The sequence below is a fragment of the Mustela nivalis genome (genome assembly GCF_964662115.1).
Source record: "Mustela nivalis genome assembly, chromosome: 18".
Lineage (NCBI taxonomy): Eukaryota > Metazoa > Chordata > Mammalia > Carnivora > Mustelidae > Mustela > Mustela nivalis.
Genome location: NC_139037.1, coordinates 44,685,260 through 44,710,568, shown reverse-complemented (window position 1 = coordinate 44,710,568; position 25,309 = coordinate 44,685,260). Strand labels below are relative to the sequence as shown.

At 48.9% G+C, this 25,309-nt stretch overlaps 2 protein-coding genes across 4 annotated transcripts in view; one reads left to right on the top strand and one right to left on the bottom strand.

Annotated features, from left to right (window-relative positions):
- Positions 1 to 1,579: 1,579 nt before the first annotated feature.
- Positions 1,580 to 16,803, bottom strand: ACP7 (acid phosphatase 7, tartrate resistant (putative)). Of its 3 annotated transcripts, XM_082709143.1 has the most exons (13): positions 16,714 to 16,803; positions 15,646 to 15,951; positions 9,545 to 9,745; positions 9,070 to 9,252; positions 8,027 to 8,150; positions 7,731 to 7,793; positions 7,524 to 7,638; positions 7,323 to 7,430; positions 7,184 to 7,241; positions 7,040 to 7,107; positions 6,869 to 6,940; positions 3,984 to 4,121; positions 1,580 to 1,974 (listed from the first exon to the last, which is right to left on the bottom strand). In XM_082709143.1, the coding sequence occupies exons 2-13, from the start codon at positions 15,764 to 15,766 to the stop codon at positions 1,909 to 1,911; spliced, it is 1,317 nt and encodes a 438-aa protein (XP_082565269.1). In that variant the 5' UTR covers positions 15,767 to 15,951; positions 16,714 to 16,803; the 3' UTR covers positions 1,580 to 1,908. The 3 variants fall into 3 exon arrangements, with proteins under 3 accessions (XP_082565269.1, XP_082565270.1, XP_082565271.1); XM_082709144.1 differs by lacking the exon at positions 3,984 to 4,121 and having other exon boundaries at positions 1,586 to 1,974; XM_082709145.1 differs by lacking the exon at positions 8,027 to 8,150 and having other exon boundaries at positions 1,586 to 1,974; positions 9,093 to 9,252.
- The window catches only part of FBXO17 (F-box protein 17), a 99,971-nt gene continuing 91,375 nt past the window's right edge, over positions 16,714 to 25,309 (top strand). The window contains exon 1 of the mRNA XM_082709148.1: positions 16,714 to 17,041. Within this exon, the coding sequence (XP_082565274.1) occupies positions 16,795 to 17,041 (247 nt within the window). The 5' untranslated portion in view covers positions 16,714 to 16,794. The remainder of the gene's footprint in view (positions 17,042 to 25,309) is intronic.

Here is a 25,309-nt window from a genome sequence, read left to right as displayed (position 1 = left end):
TTCATGAGTGACTATCTTGTGCTGGGATGAGCTGGGGTGAGCCCTGGATCCCGCCCTCCTGGGGCTGACAGTCCAGTGGGGGAGACAAAGCCACCCCAGACAGTGCCGGCCCAGGGCAGGGCTGGGATGAGTGGGCACGGGGCAGCCACCCAGCCTGAGAAGGAGTCTAGGAGGGGTTGGTGGAGGGGACAGACCCACAAATGGACAAGTTGGCCTTGGTCTCCTCCTGCACAGACCCTTAGATCGAGGGCACAGGCTGACCACAGACAAGCACAAATCAGTAAGAGGATTCCAGGAAGCTAAGAGCTAGAAGTGACGGAGAGCAGGGACAGGACAGAATGACAGCAACTCTCCTTGCTGGGGCTGTCAGGAAAGGCCGAGACCTCAGTCTGAGAAGGTGCCAGCCTAGGATGAGCCCGGGAGAGGGGCCGCCAAGGGTAAGAAAAAGCTTCGCATAATTCAAGAAACTGAAGGAAATCAGTGTGCCTTGGGCACAGTGTGGGTGGCGAGGGGAGTAAGTAGGAGTAAGCTGAGCCCTCGCAGCTCACAGCTCATGGAGCCATAACGTGAGGTCGGCCTGCAAAAGTGGAAGCCCACAGGCTGCCCTGGGGAAGCTCTCAGTCCTGGGGCCAGCGCCCAGCTTGGCCTAGGACTCCTGAAGTCAGATGTGTCTGTCACCAGCTCAGAGCCCTCCTGTGGATAAAGGACAAAGTCCTCCTGGGCCCCATGAGGCCCCACATGATCGTTCCCTATCAGCTCCCTGTCTCTGTCTTCCCCTACTCACTCTGTCTAGGATGCATGGGCCACCACACTGATACCCTGGCAGGGCCAGTGCATATCTGCCTCAGGGCCTTTGTACTCGTTGTTCCTCTACCTGGAGTACTCTGCCTGTGGCTTCTCCCTCAGACCTCTTCAGATCAAATGTTCACCCTCCGCGTGAGGTCTCCCTGATTATCCCTGTAAAAACTGCCACTCTCCCCTCTCAGGCCCCTTCCCTGCTTTTTCAGAGTGATTCCCAATTTTTACCCTGCTTTACACTTTTCTCATTTATTGTGTTTGCTGTCTGACCCCCTGGTTAGAGTATCAGCTCTGTGAAGGCAGAGATTTCTGGCTTCCTCACAGCTGTCTCCCAGGACTGAGACCAGGGCCTGGCACATGGGAGATGCTCAAGAAATAATGGGTGAATACACAAAAAAGAAGGGGATAGAGACAGGGAGGAGAAAAGGAAGGGAAAGGGGAGGAGAACAGCAGGTCTGTGAGATCCTAAGGCTTGTCAGAACCCCTAACTTGGAGACGGGAGGGATTGTTAACACTTCTCAGTGCTGGGAAACTGAGGCACAAGGCGACATTGGTTTAGGGTGCCTTGGGCAGTGGGAGTCTTGAGGGTCAGCCTAGGAGGAGAAAGTCACTGACACCACCTGCTGGAGAGTGGTGTCATGACAGCCAGCCAGCCGTACCAACCCTGCCGACTTAGGGGTGCCCATGGCCCCGCCCATGCGAGGGGGTGGGGGGGTGGGAGGGGAGGGGCGGGGAGACGGCCCAGGGGGCATCCCCGGCAAAAGTGCACAGTCCACGGAGCCACAGCTGTAAGTCTCTTTATTCCTGGGGCCCCGTAGGCACCCCGCCCTGTCAATGCAATGCAGGGGAGCAGGGCCGAGCAGCCCCACACCTGCCCTGCTTTGCTCTGTGCCTGGGTGCTGACCCGCCCATCACAGCCGGTGGTACCCCCACCTCTCCAGGAGGGGAGAGCTGCTCCAGTTGCCATGGGGCTGCATGCACCCCACATGGGGCCTCAGAACGGCTGGGAGTCAAGGCCTGCCCCAACTCTTCACCTGGGCCTGGGCAGTGTCTGGTCACACTAGCCAAGGCAGCAAGGCCCAGGGTTCCTGATGAGAGCCGCCTCCGTGCCTAGAGGTACATCATCCGGCCAACCAGCGGTCTCACGATCCAGACGTCATCCACAATCTTCCCATCCTGCAAGGGACAAAAACAAAGGAACTAATGAGAGCTGCAAGTCCTGACTCCAGGGCTACAGACCTGAATTTTTTTTTTTTTAAGATTTTATTTCTTTATTTTACAGAGATCACAAGTAGGCAGAGAGGCAGGCAGAGAGAGAAGGGGGAAAACAGGCTCCCTGCTGAGCAGAGAGCCCGATGTGGGGCTCGATCCCAGGACCCTGGGATCATGACCTGAGTTGAAAACAGGGGCTTTAACCCACTGAGCTACCCAGGCACCCCCGGACCTGAATTTTTAATGGGCTGTGTAACCTGGGGCAAAATGCTAGACCTCTCTGAGCCTCGGTTTTCCTCATCTGAAAAGTGGCGATGCTAGGAATATTACCTACACCATAGATGTTGTGGGGATTCAATGAGATTATTTGTAGAAGGTTTTTTTTCTAAACTTCTTTTTAAGATTTTATTTATTTATTTGAAGAGAGAATGAGAAAGAGAGAGAGAGAGAGCATGAGAAGAGGGAGGGTCAGAGAGAGAAGGAGACTCCCTGCCAAGTGGGGAGCCTGATGTGGGACTCCATCCTGGGACTTCAGGATCATGACCTGAGCTGAAGGCAGTCGCTTAACCAGCTGAGCCATCCAGGTGTCCTGTAGAGGGCTTTTTATTTTTTTTAAAGAGTTTATTTATTTGACAGACAGATCACAAGTAGGCAGAGAGGCAGGAAGAGGACGGTGGGTTAGCAGGCTCCCTGCCGAGCAGAGACCCTGGGAACACGACCTGAGTTGAAGGCAGAGGCTTTAACACACTGAGCCACCCAGGCACCCCTATAGAGGGCTTTTTAAAAGGGATCCCAGAACATGGCAAGGACTACGTAAGGTTTAGGCTGTTATTATGAGCACAGACCCTGGAGTCAGACAAACATCACTGACAACCCAGTACAGCAGCTCTCTACGTGGCCTTAAGAGTGTTCCCAACTCTGAGCCTCACTTCTGTATTCTTTACACAGGGGAGAACCGAATGCAATAAATACACAACTTTAAAGCCTGCCTCTGGTGCGTGCCCAGCTCAGTACACTTGATCTTAGCCAAAAGGCCAAGAAGCGATTCCCCGCTCAGTAAACGACAGTTATTTGTAATAAAAAGAACATGGTCTTTGCGGTCAGATGCCAGCTCTGCCACCCTCCAGCTGTGTGACCCTTGGAAAATTACTTCCCATCTCTGAGCCTTCGTGCTCTCATCTGTACAATGGAAAGAAAAACCATCCCATGGGATGGCTGTGGTGATTAAAATGCTACTAGATGTAAAGAGGCTAGCCCAGCATCTGATACACAACAGGTGATCAAGAAATCACAACTATGGGGGCACTTGGGTGACTCAGTGGGTTAAAGAAATCACAACAATTACTCTTTTAAAATGACGAAGGCAGGGACATCTAGGTGGTGCATTTGGTTAAGTGTTCGATTCTTCATTTCAGCTCAGGTGGTAGCCTCAGGGTCACGAGATCAAGCCCCACGTCAGGGTCTGTGCTCAGTGTAGAGCCTATTTGAGGCTCTCTCTCTCTCTCTCTGCCCTTCTCCCACCCCTCTTAAATACATAAATAAGTCTTTAAAAAATATAACACAATTATAATGGCAAAAATAAACCTGAATCGTGATTATTTGGGTCCTTCTAGCCTTGGGCCACTTCTGCCAGCCACAAATCATACTGGTTTCCCTCCACCTGCTCCTACCACCCACCTTCCGCCTCTGCTTCAGTTTGATAAGTACCTATGGAATTTAGCATGCTTTGGAAACTGTTCTCAGCACTTTATGTATGACAGGTCAATCAACTATTATCATCCCCTTTAACAGACAGGAAAGCTGTGGCTCGGACAGGTGAAGTAAATTGCTGGAGGTCAGCCAGCTGGTAAGATGCCGAGGCAGGATTTGAACCCAGGATTCCCAGCTCTGGAATCCATTCTTTTAACCGATTGGCTCCAGAATCCACTGGGCCCGGTTACTCAGGCAGGCGACTGGGCACACCACTCACTGACCTGGTCGTCCGACACTTGCTGGATGTGGAGGTGGGTCCCGTTGAGGATGTGTAGCCGCGTGTACCCATATTCCTTCACACGCACGGCGCTCCAGGGCCGAGGGAAGAGGGAGAAGGGGGTCAGTCGTTCCTCACAGCCCTGCCAGACAGAACCCTTTAGACCCAGGGCTGGGGTGGGTGGAGAATCCGAGAGCAGCAGAAACAACCTCCCAGGCCAGGACCCTGATGTCCCCGAGGAAGACAAAGTCTGTTAAGCCTTGACCTCGCTAAGACTTCTAGAAAAGGGCTTGGCTGTGAGAGACTGCCCAGTGCGGCATTTTCTGTAAGAGCCCTAGGCTGGATGGCACCCAAAGGCCCATCGTGGGGGTCAGTTAAAAATGTCATGGAGTAACTGTCACAAAGCAGGGTGTCACAGAAAGGGGGGCGAGATGTACAATAAAAGGGAAAATGCAATTCAAAGAATAGATAGAAGTCACGGGTCTCGGCACTGTTGGCATGGTAGACCCTCCAAGAAGGCTTTTTAAGTCACCAGCCCCTGGGGGAGAGCGAGTGCTCAACCTTGCAGAAGCCATGCCAGCTGGCATGAGCAGAGAGCACGTGGGACCTTGAAAAAAAATCACCATTTTGCTGCCATCATTGTAATCATGAATGAAAGCAAGGCTTATCAGTAGATGGCCAAACTCACCGTGCAAGTCGGAGGACTAACCAGATAATGGCATAGTCCCACATGTCCCTCCAGGAGGAATACTATATTCATCATCATTCATTATATATGATACAAAAATATTATAAAATATTAATATAATAATAGCCACAGACAAATAAAATAATAAGATAAAAAAGAGATTAAAAGAGATGTGGTTAGGGTGCCTGAGTGACTCAGTTGACTGAGTGTCACACTCCTGATTTTGTCTCAGGTCATGATCTCAGGGTCGTGGGACTGAGCCCTGTGTTGGGCTCCTCCCTGGGCATGGGGCCCACTTGGGATTCTCTCTCCACTGCCCCTCCCCTCCCTGCTCACACACACACCTGCTTGCACATGCGCACTCTCTCATTCTCAAAACAAACAAAGCAGGGGCGCCTGGGTGGCTCAGTGGGTTAAGCCTCTGCCTTTGTTTTTTTTTTCAGATTTTATTTATTTGTCAGAGAGAGAGAGTGAGCACAGGAGACAGAATGGCAGGCAGAGACAGAGGGAGAAACAGGATCCTTGCTGAGCAAGGAGCCCAATGTGGGACTCGATCCCAGGACGTCGGGATCATGACCTGAGCTGAAGTCAGCTGCTTAACCAACTGAGCCACCCAGGCGTCCCTAAGCCTATGCCTTTGGTGTTTACCTCTTGCCCTCTGCATGGTGTGAATTTTTTTTTTAAGATTATTTATTTATTTATTTATTTTACAAGCGGAGATCACAAGGAGGCAGAGAGACAGGCAGAGAGAGAGAGATGGAAGCAGGCTCCCTGCTGAGCAGAGTGCCCGATGCGGGGCTCAATCCCAGGACCCCGGGATCATGACCTGAGCCAAAGGCAGAGGCTTTAACCCACTGAGCCACCTAGGTGCCTCAGTGGTCTGAATATTTTAAAAATATTTTTAAAGATTTTATTATTTGAGAGAGAGATAGATCACAGAAGGAGAGGGAGAAGTAGGCTCCCTGCTCAGGGAGCAGGACCCCAGGATCATGACTTTAGCCAAAGGCAGACCCTTGACCCACTAAGCCACCCACGCACCCTATGCACTGTGTGAATTTTTATCACAAGTGCCAGCTTAAAAAATAAGCCCCCTCTCCTTGCAGAAGTGAGTGATTCCAAGGCAGAGAGGGAAAGGGCAGGAAAACGCAAGAATCTTTGCAGTACCCAATAGGGCCAAAAAATAAGAAAGAGCTCACAAAATGACAGGGGCACTCAGATCTGAAGAGTTCCCAGTGGCCCAACCCGGAGCAAGGTGATCAGTAGCATAAATCACAATCATATTGGATTATCGCCCACAGGATACAATAATTACCCGTGAGTCCACACTGGTATAAATCAGTAACGAACTACATAAATGGGATGGAAGGGAGGACTCTTCCTCATGAGAGGACTCTAATTAATCAATCCTGGAGGAATGAGGGAAACAGAAACTTCCCACTAGAACATCACAGTAATAACTGTTGCCAGCAGGACCCACAGGGGATTTGAAAATCAGTGGGTGAAAGTTGGAGGAGAGACAGGAGATTTGCATGGCCGGAAAAGTATCTCCCTGAAGATACTTATTAATTAGAAAGGGAGATATAATAACTTTACAGTGGAGGAACCTCCTTAACCAGGTGATTCAGAGACACACAGACGGCAGGAGTGCTGGGTCCCATGCACCGAGGAGAACACAACATCACTTCTAAGATCGCCTTGCCCAAAATGCGTAACCTGAATCTCAACCAAACGACACATAAACCCAGATGGGGGGGCCTGCTGCAAAACTGCTGGCCAGGAGTTTTGCAAAATGTGCAGGATGAAAGACAAGCAAAGACTCAAGAGACACTGTAACTAACTTGAATGTGGGAACTTGGAACAGAAAGCGGTTATCAGGGAGAAATTTGGTGGAAAGTGAACGGAGTCTGGAGTTCAGTGGCAGTGATGATAATAAGAAGCCCTCTGTCTTTGGATCCATCCGATAAACCCAAGCAAGCCCCGCTCCTAACCCCTGCCACTTGTTGAGCCTGGGACTGGATGAGATTTGACTGCCCAAGCCTCTGTTTCCACATCCGTACAATGGACCTGTGACAAGGGCTACCTAAGCTCTCAGGGAGTGAGGGAGAGGTGGGGACAGCAGCTGTATAAACACCTGGCCAGTACAAGAGGCAGTAAAAATCAAGAGGCAAGAAGCCAAGCCACCCTCCCCCTGTGATGCTCACAGCAGATCCCGTGATAATGTGGACGGGGCCTCGAGGGTTGGTGTAAGGCATCTCTCGGCTGCCATTAAATACCTGGAAATGGGAACAAAGGAGAGAGGCCTGTCATACCAGGCCAAGCCCTAGGTGTCCTGGGGTCCACCGACACCGACACCGGCCCTCCCTGAGCCTTACCTGGTAGTTGTAAATGGGCCACAGGCGTTCATAGGAGTGCTCATGAGCCCACAGCTGCAGGTCAACCCCTGAAACAGAACAAGTTGGGGTCAAGCTGCCTGATCCTAGGGAGATTGGGGGGGTGGGGGTCCCCAGGTCACTCACCGTATTTGTAGAAAAGATCCTCCAACCCATAGAACTTGCCACGGAGGCCTTTGCGAACCTGGGGAGGGGAATGGGGGACTCAGGCTGGGCACCCCCCCTGCCTGGCTCCTGGCACCCCACCCCAGGGAGGGGTCCTCACCTTGCTTTCATGCCACGTACAGTCATCCAAATCGGCATTGGAACAGTACATGGGCCGGTGGCCCATGGTAATGATCCACGGCCGGGCTGCCCGGTTCTTATTGGCTTTCTAGAGAGAGGGTGAAGGGTGGGATGAGGGTGAGAGGTGGTGTATGGGAGGGGAGGGGAGGGGAGGCCGGGCAGGGGTAACCACCCGTGTTACCTGGAGGTCATTCTCCAGCCAGTGGAACTGTCTCTCTACCAGGTGGCGGCCATAATTGAGGAAGAAGTACACCTCGGTGGAGAAGGAGATGATGTGTGCAGGGCCCAGGTCCCAGCTGAAGAGGTCAAAGGGCATGGGTCAGAGGTGGGAGTCTCCTTACATCCCATCTTACATCCATCCTCCAGTCCCCAGGATCTCCCAAATTACCTGTACCACAGGCCTTCATTGTTCCCTGGCATGCTGAAGCGGGCCTTGTAGTTAGAGAAGTTGCTGGATAAAAGGAAGTGAAAGGGTGGGGAGAAGAGGGTCTGGGTTCCTCAGCCCGCTGCCCCCACCACCCCACTGCCAGGCCAGGTCTGGCTCCCGGTCCAGCCTCTGTCTCCTCTCCTCTCACTACTGCTCATGCACTGCTGTAGGTTGAGGGACTAAGGTGAGACACTTAGAAGGACACGTCTGTTTGCACCGGTCAGGCCCACACCCGCCCTGAAGCCCTGGGCCCTCACTAGCGTTCCTCGTGATTCCCAGGGCACGTCATGTAGGGCAGGCTGGCAGCCACAGGCTCGATGAGCCGCATGAACTTGTCCCCGACACGAGCATTGTCCTGATCCATGTTGTAGGCGAAGTCTCCTGGGGAGCCGGGGTTTGGGGGGAGGGGAGAGTAAGGACCCAGACCCTGCTGTCCTCTTGCCAGAACCGAGAGACCCAATGGCTGCAGCCCCTGACCCCGAGCCATCTCGGTTCTCTGATCCTTACCTCATACCACCTGCCTGTGCACTTGGAGCTATTTCCTGAATAGCTCCTGAGCGCCACCCCCCACCCCCCGCCCCCCGCCTGCAGAGATCACACTGGTCTCCCATGCTCTGATCACACAGGCCACCATCTCTGCTCGCCTTCTTGTCCCCTCCCAGGACAAAAGCTTTTACACTGACACAACCTGGTACTGGTTTTGTATCAGGCACGGTTCCAAATGCTTTACATACTTGATCACCTGAATTTTCCAAATACCCTCTGAGGTGGATGTCATTATTACCCCACTTCAGATGGGGAAACTGAGGCCCAGAGGGGTTATGTGCTCATGCAAGGTCATGGGGCTGGTTAGTAAAGATCCAGGAATCAGGCCCTGGGAGTCTGGTTCCAGAGAGTGCAGTTGCGAACCATATTAGCCCCAATCTCTGTCTCCCATCCATGTCCCTGTCCCCTGAAGCCACAGCAGCAATGATAATGACAGGGAACACATGGCACTTACAGCATGCCAAGCAAGGTCACTTACATAGTCATCATGACAGTCCCATGAATTCGGGACCACCCTTAGCCCTCACTGTAGTAACGCAGAGGACAAAACCAAAGGCACACGGCTCTCCGTTGGAGCTGGGATTTGAACCTGGGCAGACTGGTTAACACAAGACACCCTCTCCGGGGCCAGTGTCTCATCGCCTGTCCCTTGAGAACCACGCTAACCCCAGCCCAGTGCCCTCGATACCCCCTGGATCACCTCCCTCCCAAGCCCCACCCCACGCCTCCAGGCGCGCCCTTGCCAATGCCTCACCCACATGCAGAACAGCATCGTACATGCCCTTCTGGGTGTCCCTGCGCAGCCGCGGGAAGGCCTTCGGGTTGTCAGCTCCCAGATCCCCAAACACAGCCAGACGGGGGCTCCAGTGGGGACCATTCTTCAGGGCCCGGAAGCGGAACCGACGGCTCCAGCCCTGAGAACTGCCGCAGCGGTAAACTGAGGGAGAGGGGAAGGTCACAGTCAGCTAGGAGCACCCCCGGCTGCCTCCACTCTGCTCCCCCAACCCATCTTCAGTGGGTGGGGGAAAGAAGTGGGGCCTGTGGGATTCTGACCCATGCCCTTTGGTCCACTCCGCCCCAGACCCCAGCACCTCCCGTTCTCATGCCAGAGTCTCGTAAGAGAGGCATTACCGGCCCCACCTGAGCCCCCTGCCAGTGGCAACTTCTAGTCCACACCCCACTCCTCTTCCTGCTCCCCGCTCAGCACCGGGACCTGGGGCCCCTCTCACCATACTGGACCCCGGGCAGCAGCCCCCGCAGTGTGACCCGGTGTATGTAGAGTTTCCGCCGGAGAACGCCCCCATCCACAAAGGGGCTGAAGGTGCCCTGGGCCCGGAGGGGCAGGGGCCCCGCCAGCTGCAGCCCGAACTGCACTTCGGAAGGGGTGGGGACCCATGTGGTCCAGGTGACCGTCATGGCGCCCGGCTCACCTGGGGAGGAAGGGCAGAGCAGGCAGGCAGCGACGCCTGAGCTGGAGTAGGGGAGGAGGGGCGGACAGAGTGAGGGGCGAGAGCCAACAGCTGGGAACACTAGTAGTTAGGGACTCGGGTGCCGGAGCTCCCCAGGTGAAACCTCAGCCTTGCCATTCCCAAGCTGTGCTTCCCTGGGCACGTCCCTTCACCTCTCTGCGCCTTGGTTTCCTTATCTGTAAAGTGGAATAATAATGGTTTCTACTCTAAGGGTTTCTGTGAGGCTTAAACACAAGCAAAGCACTTAGGACAATGCTGTTAGGATTCCATGAGGGAATGGACATTAATCTTAATATCACTATTTACTGCGTGCAGCCCTCGTGCCAAACGTTTTGCATATATGACATCATTGAGGGGTTATAAACTCGGATGTCTAGAAGCCTGCTAGGTCATATAAACGGGGACAAAGTCCAGCTGGAAGGAGTCAGGCTGACGAGAGTGATGGAGTGTGAGGCGAACTGTAGATGTGCCCTATTTTAAAGGGACAGCCATAGCTTGGTCTCCATGCCAGAAGCCGGCCCAGTCTCCCTAAATCTGTCTTAGAGACTTCTAGAGTGAGTCTCTATATGGTGATTTTTATATGTCAGGAACATAGATAGATACATAAATCCAAACTTTTTTAAAAAGATTTTTTGTGTATTTCTGTGCATGGGGGGCAGGGCAAAGGGAGAGGGACAAGCAGATTCCCCACTGAGCAGAGGCAGACAATGTGGTGCTGGATCCCAGGACCCTGAGATCATGACCTGAGCTGAAGCCAGAGGCTTAACGGACTGAGCCCGCCAGGGGCCCCAATACATCGAAACTTTGAAGTGATTAACTCAAAATTCGTAAATGCCAGCCACCAAATCAGGATTTTCAACACACCACATGGTCTATAGGCTGCTGTTAAGAGCCTGCTCTCCTGTCCCAGGAACAGGAGAATGCATGTGCTCCAGATTCTTCATTGCAGCCCTGTTCGTAATCACAACATAACGGAAATGACCAAAACGCCCACCCCTAAGAGAGGGGCTGAAGTGACTATGTAACTGCCAGACAGTGGAGCACAAGGGAGCTATCCACAGAAGGAGGACAAGTTCTAGGAATGACATCCAGGAGAGCCAGTGAAATTAACAAAGCAAGCTACACAAGAGAGTCACCTACTCTTTACATAAGAGGATAGACGGAGCTACATACTCATCTGTACAGAAGAAATACAGGAAGGATCCAGCAGAAAGGAAAGACATGGGTTACTTACCTGGGGTTGATGGTAATGAGGTAGAAGAGGAGAGACAGGTACAGAGCAGGAAAGACCAGGAGGGAAAACTACTAACTTTTTAGTGTAATTCTGACTCTTAGAATTATAGTCATGTTCCATATTTCCTTCACATACACCCCAAATAAACTAACAATTACAATAACAATGCGGGAAGAAGCCAGCATGGAGTATAAACACTGACCAATGGATGAAACTATATTTACAAAGTAAATAAAGCACTCATGCGGCGAGGTGGGTCACCATGGGGTAGGTCTTGACTGGACGCTGTAAGACTATAGCAAAAAGTTACAAACTTCCAGTCATAAAATATAAATAAGCCACGGAGATGAAAAAAGCACAGGGAATATAGTCAAGTATATTGTACTAATGTGGCATGGTGACCGAAGGGGACTACCCCTCACTGTCGCTATGAAACCTACATAACATTGGATGTCAACTTATACTTCAGTAATTAAAAAAATGCTCTTAAAAAGACTACAGAGGAGGCACCTGGGTGGCTCAGTTGGTTAAGCACCTGCTTTCAGCTCGGGTCATGATCTTGGGGTCCTGGGATCAAGCCCCATGTCAGGCTCCCTGCTCCACGGGGAGCCTGCTTCTCCCTCTCCTTCCTGCTCATGATCTCTGTCACTATCTCTGTCTCTCTCTCTCTCAGATAAGTAAATAAAATCTTAAAAAAAAAAAAAAGACTACAGAGAAAAAGAACTGCACATACACGTTGTCACCTAGTAAGTGTTCTTACAGGGAAATAGGCAAAGGGGCACATGGTAAGGGGACAGTGTGTGTGTGTGGGGGGGGGGCAGATGGGAAAGGGGAGGGGCCCACAGTAGATCAGATGTGGTCCAGAACAGCACAAAGGGGCTGGGAAGATGTAGAGTGAAACTGCTTTATGCCTATACTTGCATCAAACAAATACCTAAGTATACTGTAGAAGTGGGAGGTAGGTTTTTCAATGCTGGAGAAAGAAGTTACAAATAAGGAAAGAAGAAGGCTAAAATAAGCCCGTGATATTGGATTAGAATCAGAGGTATCAGTATGATCTCATGGTAAGAGCTATATACATACAGATAGGGGAACTCGAGATCTGTGCGTGTGTATGTGACACATACACACACATTTGTGTAAGGGCCTGGAAACCGTGATACCCCAGTAGCCACGAACACACCCAGCGCTCAGATCTTGTTTCTAAATACCCACTCTCCAGCGAAAGAAACCAGGGCTCCTTGCAGAAGGGTTGATTCCAAATACTGGGCAGAAAATAGACAAGATCAGCCCAGAATAACATGTGGTGCCAGAAAGTGGGGGAGTGCTCAAGGAACGACGGGGGCTTGTCAAAAGAACACAGAAGTCCATCCAAAGGAATTCCAAAAGACCAAACCCGGGACAATTCGAGTCACAAGAAAAATAATGATGATATTGGACATTTAATCCAAGAAATCAAAATAAATATCTGTAAGTCAATATTGAAATATAGAAATTAATAAGTGAATGGATGGACGGAGGAGGGAAGGGACAGCTTTCCTTATAGTAAAATTTCCATTAGACAGGAAGAATTAGAAAGCCACAATATCACAATTAGGCAAACACCACACTAATAATTGTCACAGGCAAGATCGACTGATGGACGCTAAAATCAGGGGGCATAAGTCTCAAGCGAAATGTAATTTGCACAGTCTCAAGGAATCTCCCCCAAGATATTTATTAACCGCAAAGGGAAGAAGAAAAATCCTATGGTGGAGAAACCCAGCAGGCACCACTGTAACCACACAATGAAGGTCAACGTCACCAGTAATAGCAATGAGCTATGTCAGCACCAAGTGGGAAAACTGCTGACATTCCAACAGGGTCTGTAGTTTAGTTAATAGACTATTGTACCAATGTTAACTTCCTGTGGTTTTTTTCCCTTAAGATTTTATTTATTTATTTTTTTATTTATTTGAGAGAGAGTGAGAGAGCAGGTGTGCAAGAGAGCACGAGTTGGGGGTCGCGACAGAGGGAAAAGCAGGCTCCCTGCTGAGCAGGGATTCCCAACACGGAGCTCCCCACCCCAAGACCCTGAGATGGAGACCTGAGCTGAAAGGAGATGCTTAACTGACTGAGCCACCCAGGTGCCCGACTTCCTGGTTTTAATAAACATATTAGAGCACCTGGGTGGCTCAGTTAGGTAAGTGTCCAACTCTTGATTTCAGCTCAGGTCATGATCTCAGGGTCATGAGATGGAGCCACAAGTCAGCTCCAAGCTGGGCATGGAGTATGCTTAAGATTCCCTCCCTCCCCCTCTCTCTGCCCCTCCCCTCCCCCTGCACGCATGTGCTCACTCTCTCTTAAAAAAAAAAAAAAATTGGGGGGGGTGACTGGGTGGCTCAGTGGGTTAAAGCCTCTGCCTTCGGCTCAGCTCATGATCTCAGGGTCCTGAGATTGAGCCCCTCATCGGGCTTTCTGCTCAGCGGGGAGCCTGCTTCCTCCTTTCTCTCTGCCTGCCTCTCTGCCTACTTGTGGTCTCTGTCAAATAAATAAATAAAATTTAAAACAATTTTAAAATAATAAACATACTGTAATTCTGTAAGATGCTAACATAACAGCAGGAGAAACCGAGTGAGTGGAATGTGGGAACTCTGTAATATTTTTGTAAAATTTCTGTTAAATCTAAAATTAGTACTAAGTTCAAGTTTTAAAGTAAGTATTGTGGGCTCTTTGAGCCAGTCTGCTGGACTTCCTGACTCTGTGACCCGAGGTCAGACCTTCTCTATGAGCCTCAGTTTACTCTTCTGTAACATGGGAGTAGCAGTAGAACCTCCAGCTTAATATCCAATCTGAGGCTAAGTGAGTTATCCCTCTGACACACTTAGACCAGATCTGCTATTGTTGCTGTGCAGACCTAACAAGAAACTCCTGTCATCCCACTGGATTTTCACAGCCGTGCCCACAAGATGGGTTTCAAAGCTGTTCCATTTTACAGAAGTCTCCAGGCAAAGTGCTTTGTCCAAGGTCATTTGGCCAATGGACGCCAAAGCCAGTTTATTCACCTGGTTTCCGATTCTGTACTGCAACTAACCTGTAAGAAACGATCTTCCTTCCAAGTGTCAAGGACATCAAAAAACAAGGGAAGCCTAAAGAACTCTCCCAACTAGGAGAGTAGAGGTGGCAGCAGGATGCCATGTGGGATCGTGGATCGGATTAGTGGAAAAATCGGTGAAACCCAAACAAGGTCCTTGGTCCAGTTAGTGATATGATGCCAATGTTAATTTCTTAGCTTTGATAACAGGTACATAAGACATTGGCATTAGAGGAAGCTGGGTGACGGGGATATAGGAATTCTGCATTATCTTTGCAACTCTTCCGTAAATTGAAAGTTAATTCAAAATAAAAAGCTAAAATTATTTGAAAGACAGGGCTGTGTTTTGAGTTTCAGTCCAGTATCAAAAAGGAATAGGGGGCACCTGGGTAGTTCAGTGGGTTAAAACCGCTGCCTTCAGCTCAGGTCATGATCTCAGGGTCCTGGGATCAAGCCCAACATCAGGCTTTCTGCTCAGCGGGGAACCTGCTTCCTCCTCTCTCTCTGCCTGCCTCTCTGCCTACTTGTTATCTCTCTCTCTCTCTGTCAAATAAATAAAATTAAAAAACGAAATCAAGCCACAGTCATTAAAAAAAAAAAAAAAAGGAATAGGGCACAATTATTTGAAACTCCCTTTAAAATCCTCCTCCCTGTTTCAACCGGAGTCTGATGAGACCAAATTTTCTTCATATATATCATCCAAAGCAACACATGGAAACAGAAAGGAGCAGAAGCAGATGTGGGGAGAATCTGGCTGCCTCCTATTAAGCCAGACATTAAAGAGACTTAAAAAGATGTAAACCAACGCTACTCTTCTCATTAGGTTTCTTTTCTTTTGTACTGTACAGTTATTTTTCATGCAAAATGCCATTTACCTTAACACAAAATGGATGTGTTACTGCTCATTTTCAATGACTTAAACATGTTTAAATGCCTCCATTTTAGTCTCTAATATAGCAAATATTATGGATATAACTCACATAAACTAAAGCTCCTTAGGTTCTCAATCATCTTTAGCTGTGCAAAGGGACTGAGACCAAAAAGGGACCCTGAGACAAAAAAAACCACGGCTATACTCCATTTTGCCACTTCACAGGTAAGAGCTCTCCTTTATGAGGTCCCACTAGTACTTTCCCATTGTCCAGATGAGGAAGCTCAGACCAGAGAGGTTAAGTCACTTGCCCACCGTCACACAGCAAGTAAGTAGCAAAGCAGGGATTAAAACCCAAGAAGTTTGGGTCCAAAGCGTCCAGAGTTCAAGGCCTATGACCAACTTTAGATCAAGGATCAGGAAGCAGCTTTGTGGGGAGACAATGATCAAAGACAACAGCGGTCCCCTTTGGAGAACACTTATTACAGCCTGGACACCATAATCATTTCCCACATAGCCAGGTGCACCACTACTTGGAACCCCCATTTAACAGAGCCAGATAACTGAGGTTCAGGAAGAGCAAGCCACCCCCCAGGGTTCCACAGCAATCTGCATGGGATACTGAGCCCCCAACCCACTGGGCCTCCCTGGGAGATGCCCAGAAAGTGGTCCCAGAAACTTACCTGGGTAGGACAGGTGGACTTGCTCAGGGGCAGCCTTGGGAGCCACTGGGGTCCCCAGGACTCCCAAGGAGAAAACCAGGAGCAGACAGCAGCAGGACCAGCAGGGACAAAGGGGGTGCATGGTAAGGGGACAGTGTTGGGGCGGTGGGGCAGATGGGGAAGGGGAGGTGTCCACAGTAGATCAGATGCGGTCCAGAACAGCACAATGGGGCTGGGAAGATGGAGAGTGGAGGGAGATTGGGCAACGTCAGGGGCAGGAGGAGGTAGGATGGCGGGGAGGTCCTCAAGGGGATGGTTATCCAGATGCTAGAGAGAAAACAAAAATACTGATCACTACCCAGAACCAAGTGTCCTGAGACTTGCTGTGTGCTAAGCACTTTGCATAGATTAACTCAAGGGAGCCTCACAACATTCCTATGTGTGGTGGCTGATATGATCATGACCGCCGTATCACTGATGAGGACAACGAGCCACAGTGATTCCCTGCAAAGCTAGGACTGATGGGGTTGGGGCTGGAGCCCTGGAGTCCTGGTTTCAGAGCCCAGGCTCTTACCCACATCTCACTCTCAGCAAAAGGTTTGGGAGTGGGGTGGGGCCTCCATGTAGAGAGCTGTCCTTGGCAACTCCATCGCCAGCATTCCATCCTGCTCTTAGCAACCCCAGCTTCTTGGACCTATGGCCTCCTCCCCTAGCATTGCTCCCTGCTCTCAGAGCTCACCACTCTGTATTTCAGCATCCAGCCTTCCATTTTGGTCTGAGTGACCCCAATCCCCCACTCCATCCCCAGGTCCCCCTAGAATTTCCATCCTACCTGGAGCGGCCCCTTCCCCTCTACCCCCCCCCCCCCGCCCCGCCATCGGCATCCCATCCTGCCTCGGTGGCCCCCATACCCCCAGCCCTGCACCTGCACACCCACTCCCCTTCTCCCCAGCCCTTCCCCCTGGCTCCAGTTTGCTCTCCAGCTCCCAGAGGACCTGCGGAGGGAGGGGAGGCGCCCAGCCAGCCCAGGACCGTCAGCCCGGAGGCTGGAAGATGGGGCAGGGGATTCCCTCCCGGTCCCCGGCTCACCCTCGGGCGCCAGCTGCCCGCACGCGCGCGCACGTCTCCGGCCACCAGTGAGGAGGCGGTATTTATGAGTTTGCTGGTACCATGGCATCCTACCGCCCACAGCTGTCCCAGCCCCGGAAGAGCCTAGCCTGCCTTCTCGAAGTGACAGGCTCCCCAGGCAACCGGGGCCCCGGGTCTCACAGGTCCGGCCGGTCCTGGGCGCCTCACGCCCACCAGCAGCCCCCCTCCCTCCGCCCCACAAGGCGGGGCGTGGGAAGGGGGATCCAGAAAGGTTTGGTACGCCGCAGCGGATACGTCCAGGCTGACCACCAAGTGAGCGCCCTGACAGGTAAGGCTGAGCTCGTCCCCCAGCCACCCCACCCCGCGACGGCGGAGTCCCCAGGGCACGGACATTGGCTCCCACCCTCGGCCCTGCCAGATCCCCCGGTACGCAGGTGTGCCGGCAGCCGGGGCCTGCGACCCAGAGGATTCCCCTATCCCTTCCTGACTCCTCTTCCTCGCCATTCCTTCCTCCTTCCTCCTTCTCCAAGCTTAGCCCACGGATTCCCCCCACCCCACCGCCAAGAACCCCCACTCCACCCAGAGGCATACTCAAAACACAAAATCAAAATCCGGGAAAGGCCGTGCTGCTTTTGAGCTGGGCGCCCTAGGCAAGTTACTTAACCTCGCGGAGCCTCGGCTTCTTTACCTGTAAAATGAAGAGAATAATAGTACATACCCTAAGGGCTGTTGAGAGGATTAAACCAGATGAGGCATGAAATTTCATGCCGAGAACGCTGCCTCCTGACCCAGAATAAGGGCTGGATAAGAATCAGCTTTTTTATTATGATGAATGCATGAACTCCAGAAATTGCCCTGGGGTCTAGGTGGGAGCCAGTGAGAATTTTCCTGTAAACCTTCATGGGCTGTTTGAAGGTTGAGAGTGGCTTTCCACAAAATATGTTTGGAGGTTCCCCCAGCAGCAGAAAAAGGCTGGAGGGTCCAGGTTTTTCATTGTTCTCCCTTCCTGTCAGTAGATAAAATGACCCAACCAGTTGGCTTTTTTAATTCAAAGTATAGCAGTTTGGGGCGCCTGGGTGGCCCAGTCTGTTACAGGTCTGCCTTGGGCTCAGGTCAGGATCTCTGGGTCCTGGGATAAGTCTGGCACATCGGTGTCATCATCGGGCTCCCTGGCGGGAGTCTGCTTCTCCCACTCCCTCTGCTGCTCCCCCTGCTTGTTTTTTTTTTTTTTTTTCTCTCTCTCTCTCTCTCACTGTCTCTCAAACAAACAGAACCCACAAAGTATAGCAGTTCCGCCTGTTGGGTACACAGATTTTGGACACTGACTCGGAATCCAATACTACTGAATTATAGAAATATTTTTTATGAAAATCTTTTTTTTTAAGTATTTATTTAAGTACTCTTAATGCCCCAGGTGGGGCTCAAACTCATAACCCTGAGATCAAGCGTTACATCCTTTTCTGACTGAGCCAGCTAGGTGCCCCTAAAAATATTTTTTAAACAAATGTGTGTTAAAGTAAGATACGCGCTTCTTCTTCTTCTTCTTTTTTAAGATTTTATTTATTTATTTGGCAGTCAGAGATCACAAGTAGGCAGAGAGGCAGGCAGAGAGAGCCTGCTGAGCAGAGAGCCTAATGTGGGGTTCCATCCCAGGACCCTGAGATCATGACCTGAGCTGAAGGCAGAGGCTTAACCCACTGAGACACCCAGGCACCCCATGTGCTTCTTTCTTAATGCATTAAGCTTCGAGATCTACGCAGGTTCCAAAAATTATCATAACTCGCAAGTTTCAGTGAGTACACAGATGTGTGAGAGGCCTAAATGACTGCAGTGGGATGTGAAAGCATCTTTTTGACCGCTTGCTTACTTGCTTGCTTGCTTTCATTTCAGAGAGAGAGGGAGTGTGGGGGGAGGGGCAGAAGGAGAAGGAACAAGAATCTTAAGCAGGCTCCATGCCCAGCACAGAGTTCCCTCTCATGACCCCGAGATCACGACCTGAGCTGAAATGAATAGTCAGACACTTAACCGACTGAGCCACCCAGGTGCCCCTGAATCCTTCTCATGGCAGAGCTGGAAGTCTGCAAATAGGACAGAAGGACACGGTAAATTTAAATCATAGCAGTTGTTCTTAAATCATACCCTCTTGAAAATTATGGAGGACTCCAAAGAGGTTTTGTATATATGGGTTATATCTACTGATATTTGTCATGTAAGAAAATTAAAATGAGAAATTTTTTAAAACACAAGAATACACATGCATGCATTCCATTAGCTATCATATCAATGATGTCTTGACCCGTCAGGCAGCCTTGGAGAGTGAAAAGGACAAACACATTTTAGCATTATTGTGGAAAGAGTTTTGACCTCATCAAGTCTCTGGAAAAGGTCTTAAGGATTCTCAGACCACATTTTGAGGACTACGGAGTTACAGGGCAGTAAAAGCAAAGAGGTCATTGGTTTTCCCACCCAAGTTCATGTAGCCCCTGAATTCCACCTACCAGCTCCGATTAAAAGCCCCACTACAATTATGCCTGTTGGTCTGTGATGCAGGGGATGAAGGCTCCCAGGTCCCTTGTGGCCCCTCCCACCCCCTCCCGCTCAAATCTCAGCGCTCCCCTACTCTCAGGACAAACTTAGAACCATTTCCTCTTCCTCTTTTCAGACAGCTCTGTGTTTTAAGAAATATACTTCCAGTTCTCTTATTTCTTCTGCTCCTAGTGCTGGAGAACAGAACATCTAATCTGGATTACCTCTAGCTTGAGAATTGACTAACTTTGGCAGGTTACCGTAGCTCAGTTTCCCCTTTTGTTGCATGCCAATAATCATAGTAACAGGCTTCTAGTGTTGCTGTGAAGATTAAAAAAGGTGACAGATATCAACAGCTGGGAACAGTGCCTCGCACAAAGCAAGTGTCGCCTGCACGCCTTCCAATTATTATTACACCTTAGGCACCTGGGCTGCTCAGTGTAAGATAAGGCTGTGACAAACTCGCTTTTCCAAATCATTTAAAAATTATTTGAACCTTCTTTATTTTGAAATAGAATGTACTTACAGAAAGTCCCTGAAATGTAAATAGTCTACTTAACAAATTATGACAAAGGAAACATGGGTAACTGCCATCCAGGCAAGGAAACAAATCCCACCAGCTTTCCATAAGCTTCTTCCCACCTCTGCCCAGATTCTACCTTCTCCCTCCCTGAGGAGGTACCCACCTGATTTAGGACACTGGACATAGGTTTTGCTGCCTAAGGATGTCTTCTTGTAGACTGTTTCGTTGTGCCCTTTTCCCACGGGATGTGAAGAATATAATGCCATATGACCTCTTGGGTTGATTGTGAAATTCGTCTGGGCTGGGTGGGTGAGTGCCGTCTGCACCTTCTCGTTGCGGAGTCGTCGTCCGTGGTGTGAAGACACCACAGTACATTTATATGATTATATACCAACAGTGGATGGAAATGAAGTTGTTTCCATGTTTAACTCTTGCAAATAGCATTGCTATATATATATATATATATATATATATATATATATATATATATACACACACACTATAATTAGTGCACATTTTGTTCTAGTATGTTCACAACATAGAGTGGACTTATATAATTGACCCTTGAGCAACATGGCTTTGAACTACACGGGTCCACTTACACATAGACTTTTTACTGTACAATAACCATGTTTTCTCTTCCTTATAATTTTCTTAATAACATCTTCTTTTCTCTCACTTACTTGGTAAGAATATAGAATATATAGAATATAGTGCATATTACCTACAAAATGTGTGTGAGTCGGCTCTATGCTATTGTAGGGCTTTCAGTCAAGGGTACGCTATTCTTAGTTACCTTCTGGGAGAGTCAAAAGTTATACTCAGATTTTTGACTGCATAGGGGGTGGGGCTCAGTGCCGTTAACCCCTGAGTGGTTCAAGGGTGAACTTACTACACATTTCTATTGGGTGAGAACCCAGGATTAGAATGGCTGGATCCTAAGGCATATATGTTTACCTTCAGTACATACAACCAAAGAATTTTCCAAAGTGGTTGTAATATCATCTTCTCCCTCCACTCGTGTTGGAGCATTCCCACTGCTCCCATCCTAATAAACACTTGGCATTGTCAGGCATTTTGTTTTGAGCCATTCTGGGTGGATGTGTAGTGGTAGCTCATTGTAGTTCTAACTCACATTTTAATTTGCATTTCCATTGAACATCTTCTCAATTACATATTGGCCTTTTGACTGTCCTCTTTTGTGATGCGCTTGTTCAAGTGTCTCGCCCAATTTTCTTTCTTTTTTTTTTTTAAGATTTATTTTAGAGAAAGAGAGCATGGAGATGCGTGTGTATGAACAGGATGAGGGGCAGAGGGAGAGAGAGAATCTCAAGCAGACTCCCCACTGAGCTCAGAGCCCTACATGGCCTCGATCTCACAACTCTGAGATCATGACCTGAGCTGAAATCGAGAGTCCAGTCTCAACCTACTGAGGCAGCCAGGCACCCCCCATCTTGCCCAATTTTATATTGGGTTGTCTGTTTGTTTTAAATGACCTTTCTTTTTTTCTTTCTTGAGAGAGTGTGAGTATGCCCACATATGCACCAGTGGTGGCAGGGGGAAGCAGAGGGAGAGGGAGAGAGAGAATCTCAAGCAGACTCCCTGCTGAGTACAGAGCTGGATTTCACAACCCTGAGATCATGACCTGAGCCAAGATTGAGAGTCTGATGCTCAGTTGACTGAGCCACCTGGGCACCCCATCTTGCCCAACTTTCTATTGGGTTGTCCATTTTTAATTGTAATTTTAATTTTTAAAAAATTTATTTATTCATTTATTTGACAGAGAGAGGGAGAGCACATGCAGGGGGAGAAGGAGAAGCAGACGCCTCACTGAGCAAGGAGCCCGATGTGGAACTCGATCCAGGGACTCTGGGATCATGACCTAAACTGTAAGCAGATGCTTAGGCAACTGAGCCACCCAAGTACCCCTCCATTTAAAAAAAATGGTCTTTTTTTTTTTTTTTTTCTTTTGGAGTGAGAGAAAGTGCTCATGTGCTTGTGAGCAGGGCAAGAAGCAGAGGGAGAGGGAGAGAGAGAATTGCAAGCAGACTCCCTCCTGAGTGTGGAGCCCAACACAGGCTGACTCTCACAACTCTGAGCCGAAATCAAGAGCTGGTCAATTAATCACCTAAACCACCCTGGTACCTCGCTGTCCATTTTTTAAATGGATTTGTTCTTTATATGTGCTGGACAAAAGCCATTTTTTAGTTGTTTGTTCTATGAACATTTCCTATTGTATAGCTTGCCTTTTCATTCTCTTAATGGCATTTTTTTAAATAAACAGAAGGTCTTAACTTTAGTGCAGTCCAATTCCTTGATCTTTTCCTTAGGAATAGTTATTTTTATGTCTTGTTTAAGAAACATTTCCATAGCTTCAAAATGTGTTGCTCTTCTCTTATGTTGTTTTCCAAAAACGTTATCATTTTGCATTACATTCAGGTTGATGGTCTATCTGGAACTGACTTTGCAGTGTGTGGTGTGAGGTAGGGTTTTTACTTTTGTTAAAATAATACACATGGCTGATAAAACCCAAGATAAATCAGTCTACTTTCCTTTTTTTTTTTTAAGATTTTATTTATTTATTTGACAGACAGAGATCACAGGCAGGCAGAGAGGCAGGCAGAGGGAGAGGAAGGGAAGCAGGTTCCTTGCTGAGCAGAGAGCCTGACTTGGGGCTCGATCCCAGGACCCTGAGATCATGACCTGAGCTGAAGGCAGAGGTTTTAACCCACTGAGCCACCCAGGTGCCCCAAATCAGTCCACTCTCTTAAGGAGACTCCTTTTTAGAAGAGTAATTTTCCATTATGGAAGTAAATCATCTTATCACTGAAAAGTAAGAAATCAGAGACCCAGAAAGGTTTACCAGTTCAGAGAACTGACAAACCTGGATTTGAATCCTGAAGTCTTGACCTTCAGAGTCTCAATCCCTAATGTCTGCCACGGGCAGAGCCGTGCCTACCTTGCAAGTGCTTGCAAAGATACAGCACGTAAAGCCTGTAATACCGGGTGGGGCATAAAGAAAGAGCTCAATTCATAGTAGCTGCATTGAGTAACAAACGATTTTATTTAATCATTCAGTGTCCATTTACCCCTAAGCTACCACTGGTGACAGTGGGTGCCCCTCCTTGGAGCATTTTTTTCTTAGAGACTGGATCTGGGTTGAATCATGATCATATCATAGTCCTATATTATTTTTATGGGACTCTTCTAAATATTCTTTTATACTGGCTGCATGATATTCCAATGGATAACATATTTCACCCAGACTAAGGAGAAGCAAGATAGCAGCAAGGAGTAAAAGCCAGGGCTTTGAAACCAGATGGTCCATGTTCAAACCCCACGCCAGCTTTTAGTAACGATAAGTCTTTTGCCTCTCTGTATCTCAAATTCCTCATCTGTGAAATGGAGATAACATACTCTACTGTATATCTGACATGTTTTAGAGGATTGATGTGAGAACCAAGTGAGTGAGTGGAAGTAATGAAAACAGTGTTTGGTGTCCATTGAGTCCTCAAAGACCTTGTTAGAAATATTTCAGGATTTTGAAATTCACTGTAGGAAAATAAGACGGATTAATGGCTGGACAGAGGAATCCATAGATATGTGATGAAAGCAAGAAGAGTAAGAGGTTAATGGTAGAATCCAGGTGGTGGAAACGGGTGTGTTTCTTAGGCAGCTATCTAAATGAGAGTATTCTTCTCCGCCACTGGCATAGCTCCCTCCTTCTTTCTTTCAGCTTTACCCAAATGTCCCTTTGCAGTGAGGCTCTCCTTAACTTTCTAATATGAAATTGAAACCCACCTTTACATACCATTCCCAATCTCCTAAGCCAGAGAACTTTTTCTTCAAAGAACAAGATATTAAATAGTTTAGACTTTCCCGACCATATGGTCTCTGGCAGAGTTACTCAGCTCTGTGGTTATAACACAAAAACAGCTATAGACAATATGTAACCCAACGAGTGTGGCCATGTTCCAGTAAAACTTTATTTATGGACAATGACATGTGAATTCCATGCAAATTTTATGAGCCACAAAATCTTCTGTTGATTTCCTTTTCCCAACCATTAAAAGAAATAAAAAGCGCTCCTAGCTTGGGAACTGTACAAAAACAAAACAAAACAAAACAAAATGACGGTCCAGATATGATCGAAAGGCAGCGGGTTGCCAACTCTGCCCTGAGTTCACCCTGCCCAATATTTTCACATTGCACTCACCACCCTCAAACAGACTAGAATACCCATGTTGTCTCTATTGTTTAACTTTCCCACTAGACTGTCAGGTTCAAGAAGGCCAGTATTTTTTGGTCCGTCTGGCACATGGTAGGTGTACAATAAAGATGTGTTAAGTGATTGCACACATGAATGAATCTTCACAATTGGGAGCATGGGCTCACTCTTTACATCCATACCACCTTTCTCACCAGGAGTAACCATGGCTGTTGCCCATCCCATAAGGCCCCACTGCTTCAAGAGACCCAAAAGTGCTAGATCCAAGACTTTGAGATTGGGAGGAAGAGACAAGCAGAGACAATTTCCTTGCATCCCAACCTTTGCGCTCATTCCTTCATTCTGCCTATGAGGTCATGTGTCAGGGGACCTGTGAGCCACCGGAGGTGAGGGGTGTGACCAGGGCACAGCTCACCTCCCGGGAGATGCCACTCTGCCTAAAATTATGGTAGGAAGGAAGTGTGACTCATCCTCTTGGATATGGAAGCTTCCTGTGATGGGCCCAGGGCAGCCCCCCTGAACACGCAGTCTCCCGCCCACCTGAGGTTTCATCCTTCTAATCATGGCCTGAGCCAGTTGGGTGCTCACTGTGTGTCAGCCACCATGAGTGTCACTGTGTAGATTCCATGCCCTTCCTCAGAGCCTCCTGCTCCAGAATGGGAAACTGAGGCTCAGAGAAGTGAACTCCCTTCCCTGAGATCACCCCACTAGTAAGAAGAAGAGCTGAGATTAATTTCCAGGGCCCCCTGCCTCTGGGGCCTTCACCACCAGGCTCCCCCATCTCCATTCATCCCTCTGTCCAGAGATATCAGCCATCCCACACTGGATTTCAGGCCTCAAATCCAGCGGCATCTCCCAGCACTGTCCAATCACGGGGTAGCAGTGATGGGAATTCCATAAGATCCAGAACTGAGGTCTGGGACAGAGTAAACCCTCAGCAAATGTGAGCTCTCATCCATCTCTGCCCAACTATTTACTGTACTATTGTTTGGCTACATTTTCCATCAGAGTCATGTTGGAGGGGTGGGGGGAGATTGACTTTAAAGTCAACACATAAGAGTTAAAAACAGATGTTATTGAAAATTACCTTTTAAAAACTCTTTACATGTCCTTGGGGTGCCTGGGTGGCTCAGTGGGTTAAAGCCTCTGCCTTCCGCTCAGGTCATGATCCCAGGGTCCTGGGATCGAGCCCCACATCGGGCTCTCTGCTCAGCGGGGAGCCTGCTTCCTCCTCCTCTCTCTCTCTGCCTACTTGTGATCTATGTCTGTCAAATAAATAAATTTTAAAAATCTTTAAAAAAATAAAAATTAAAAAAAAA

Bases quoted from the DNA above. Each gene is read 5' to 3' on its own strand.
- ACP7 (XM_082709143.1), bottom strand. From the start codon at position 15,766: ATGCACCCCCTTTGTCCCTGCTGGTCCTGCTGCTGTCTGCTCCTGGTT. The intron at 7,108-7,183 runs GTGAGTGACCTG...GTTCTGTTTCAG, and splicing joins GGATCTTTTCTACAAATACG to GGGTTGACCTGCAGCTGTGG. The intron at 4,122-6,868 runs GTGAGCATCACA...TCTGTCTGGCAG, and splicing joins ACATTATCACGGGATCTGCT to GGCTGTGAGGAACGACTGAC.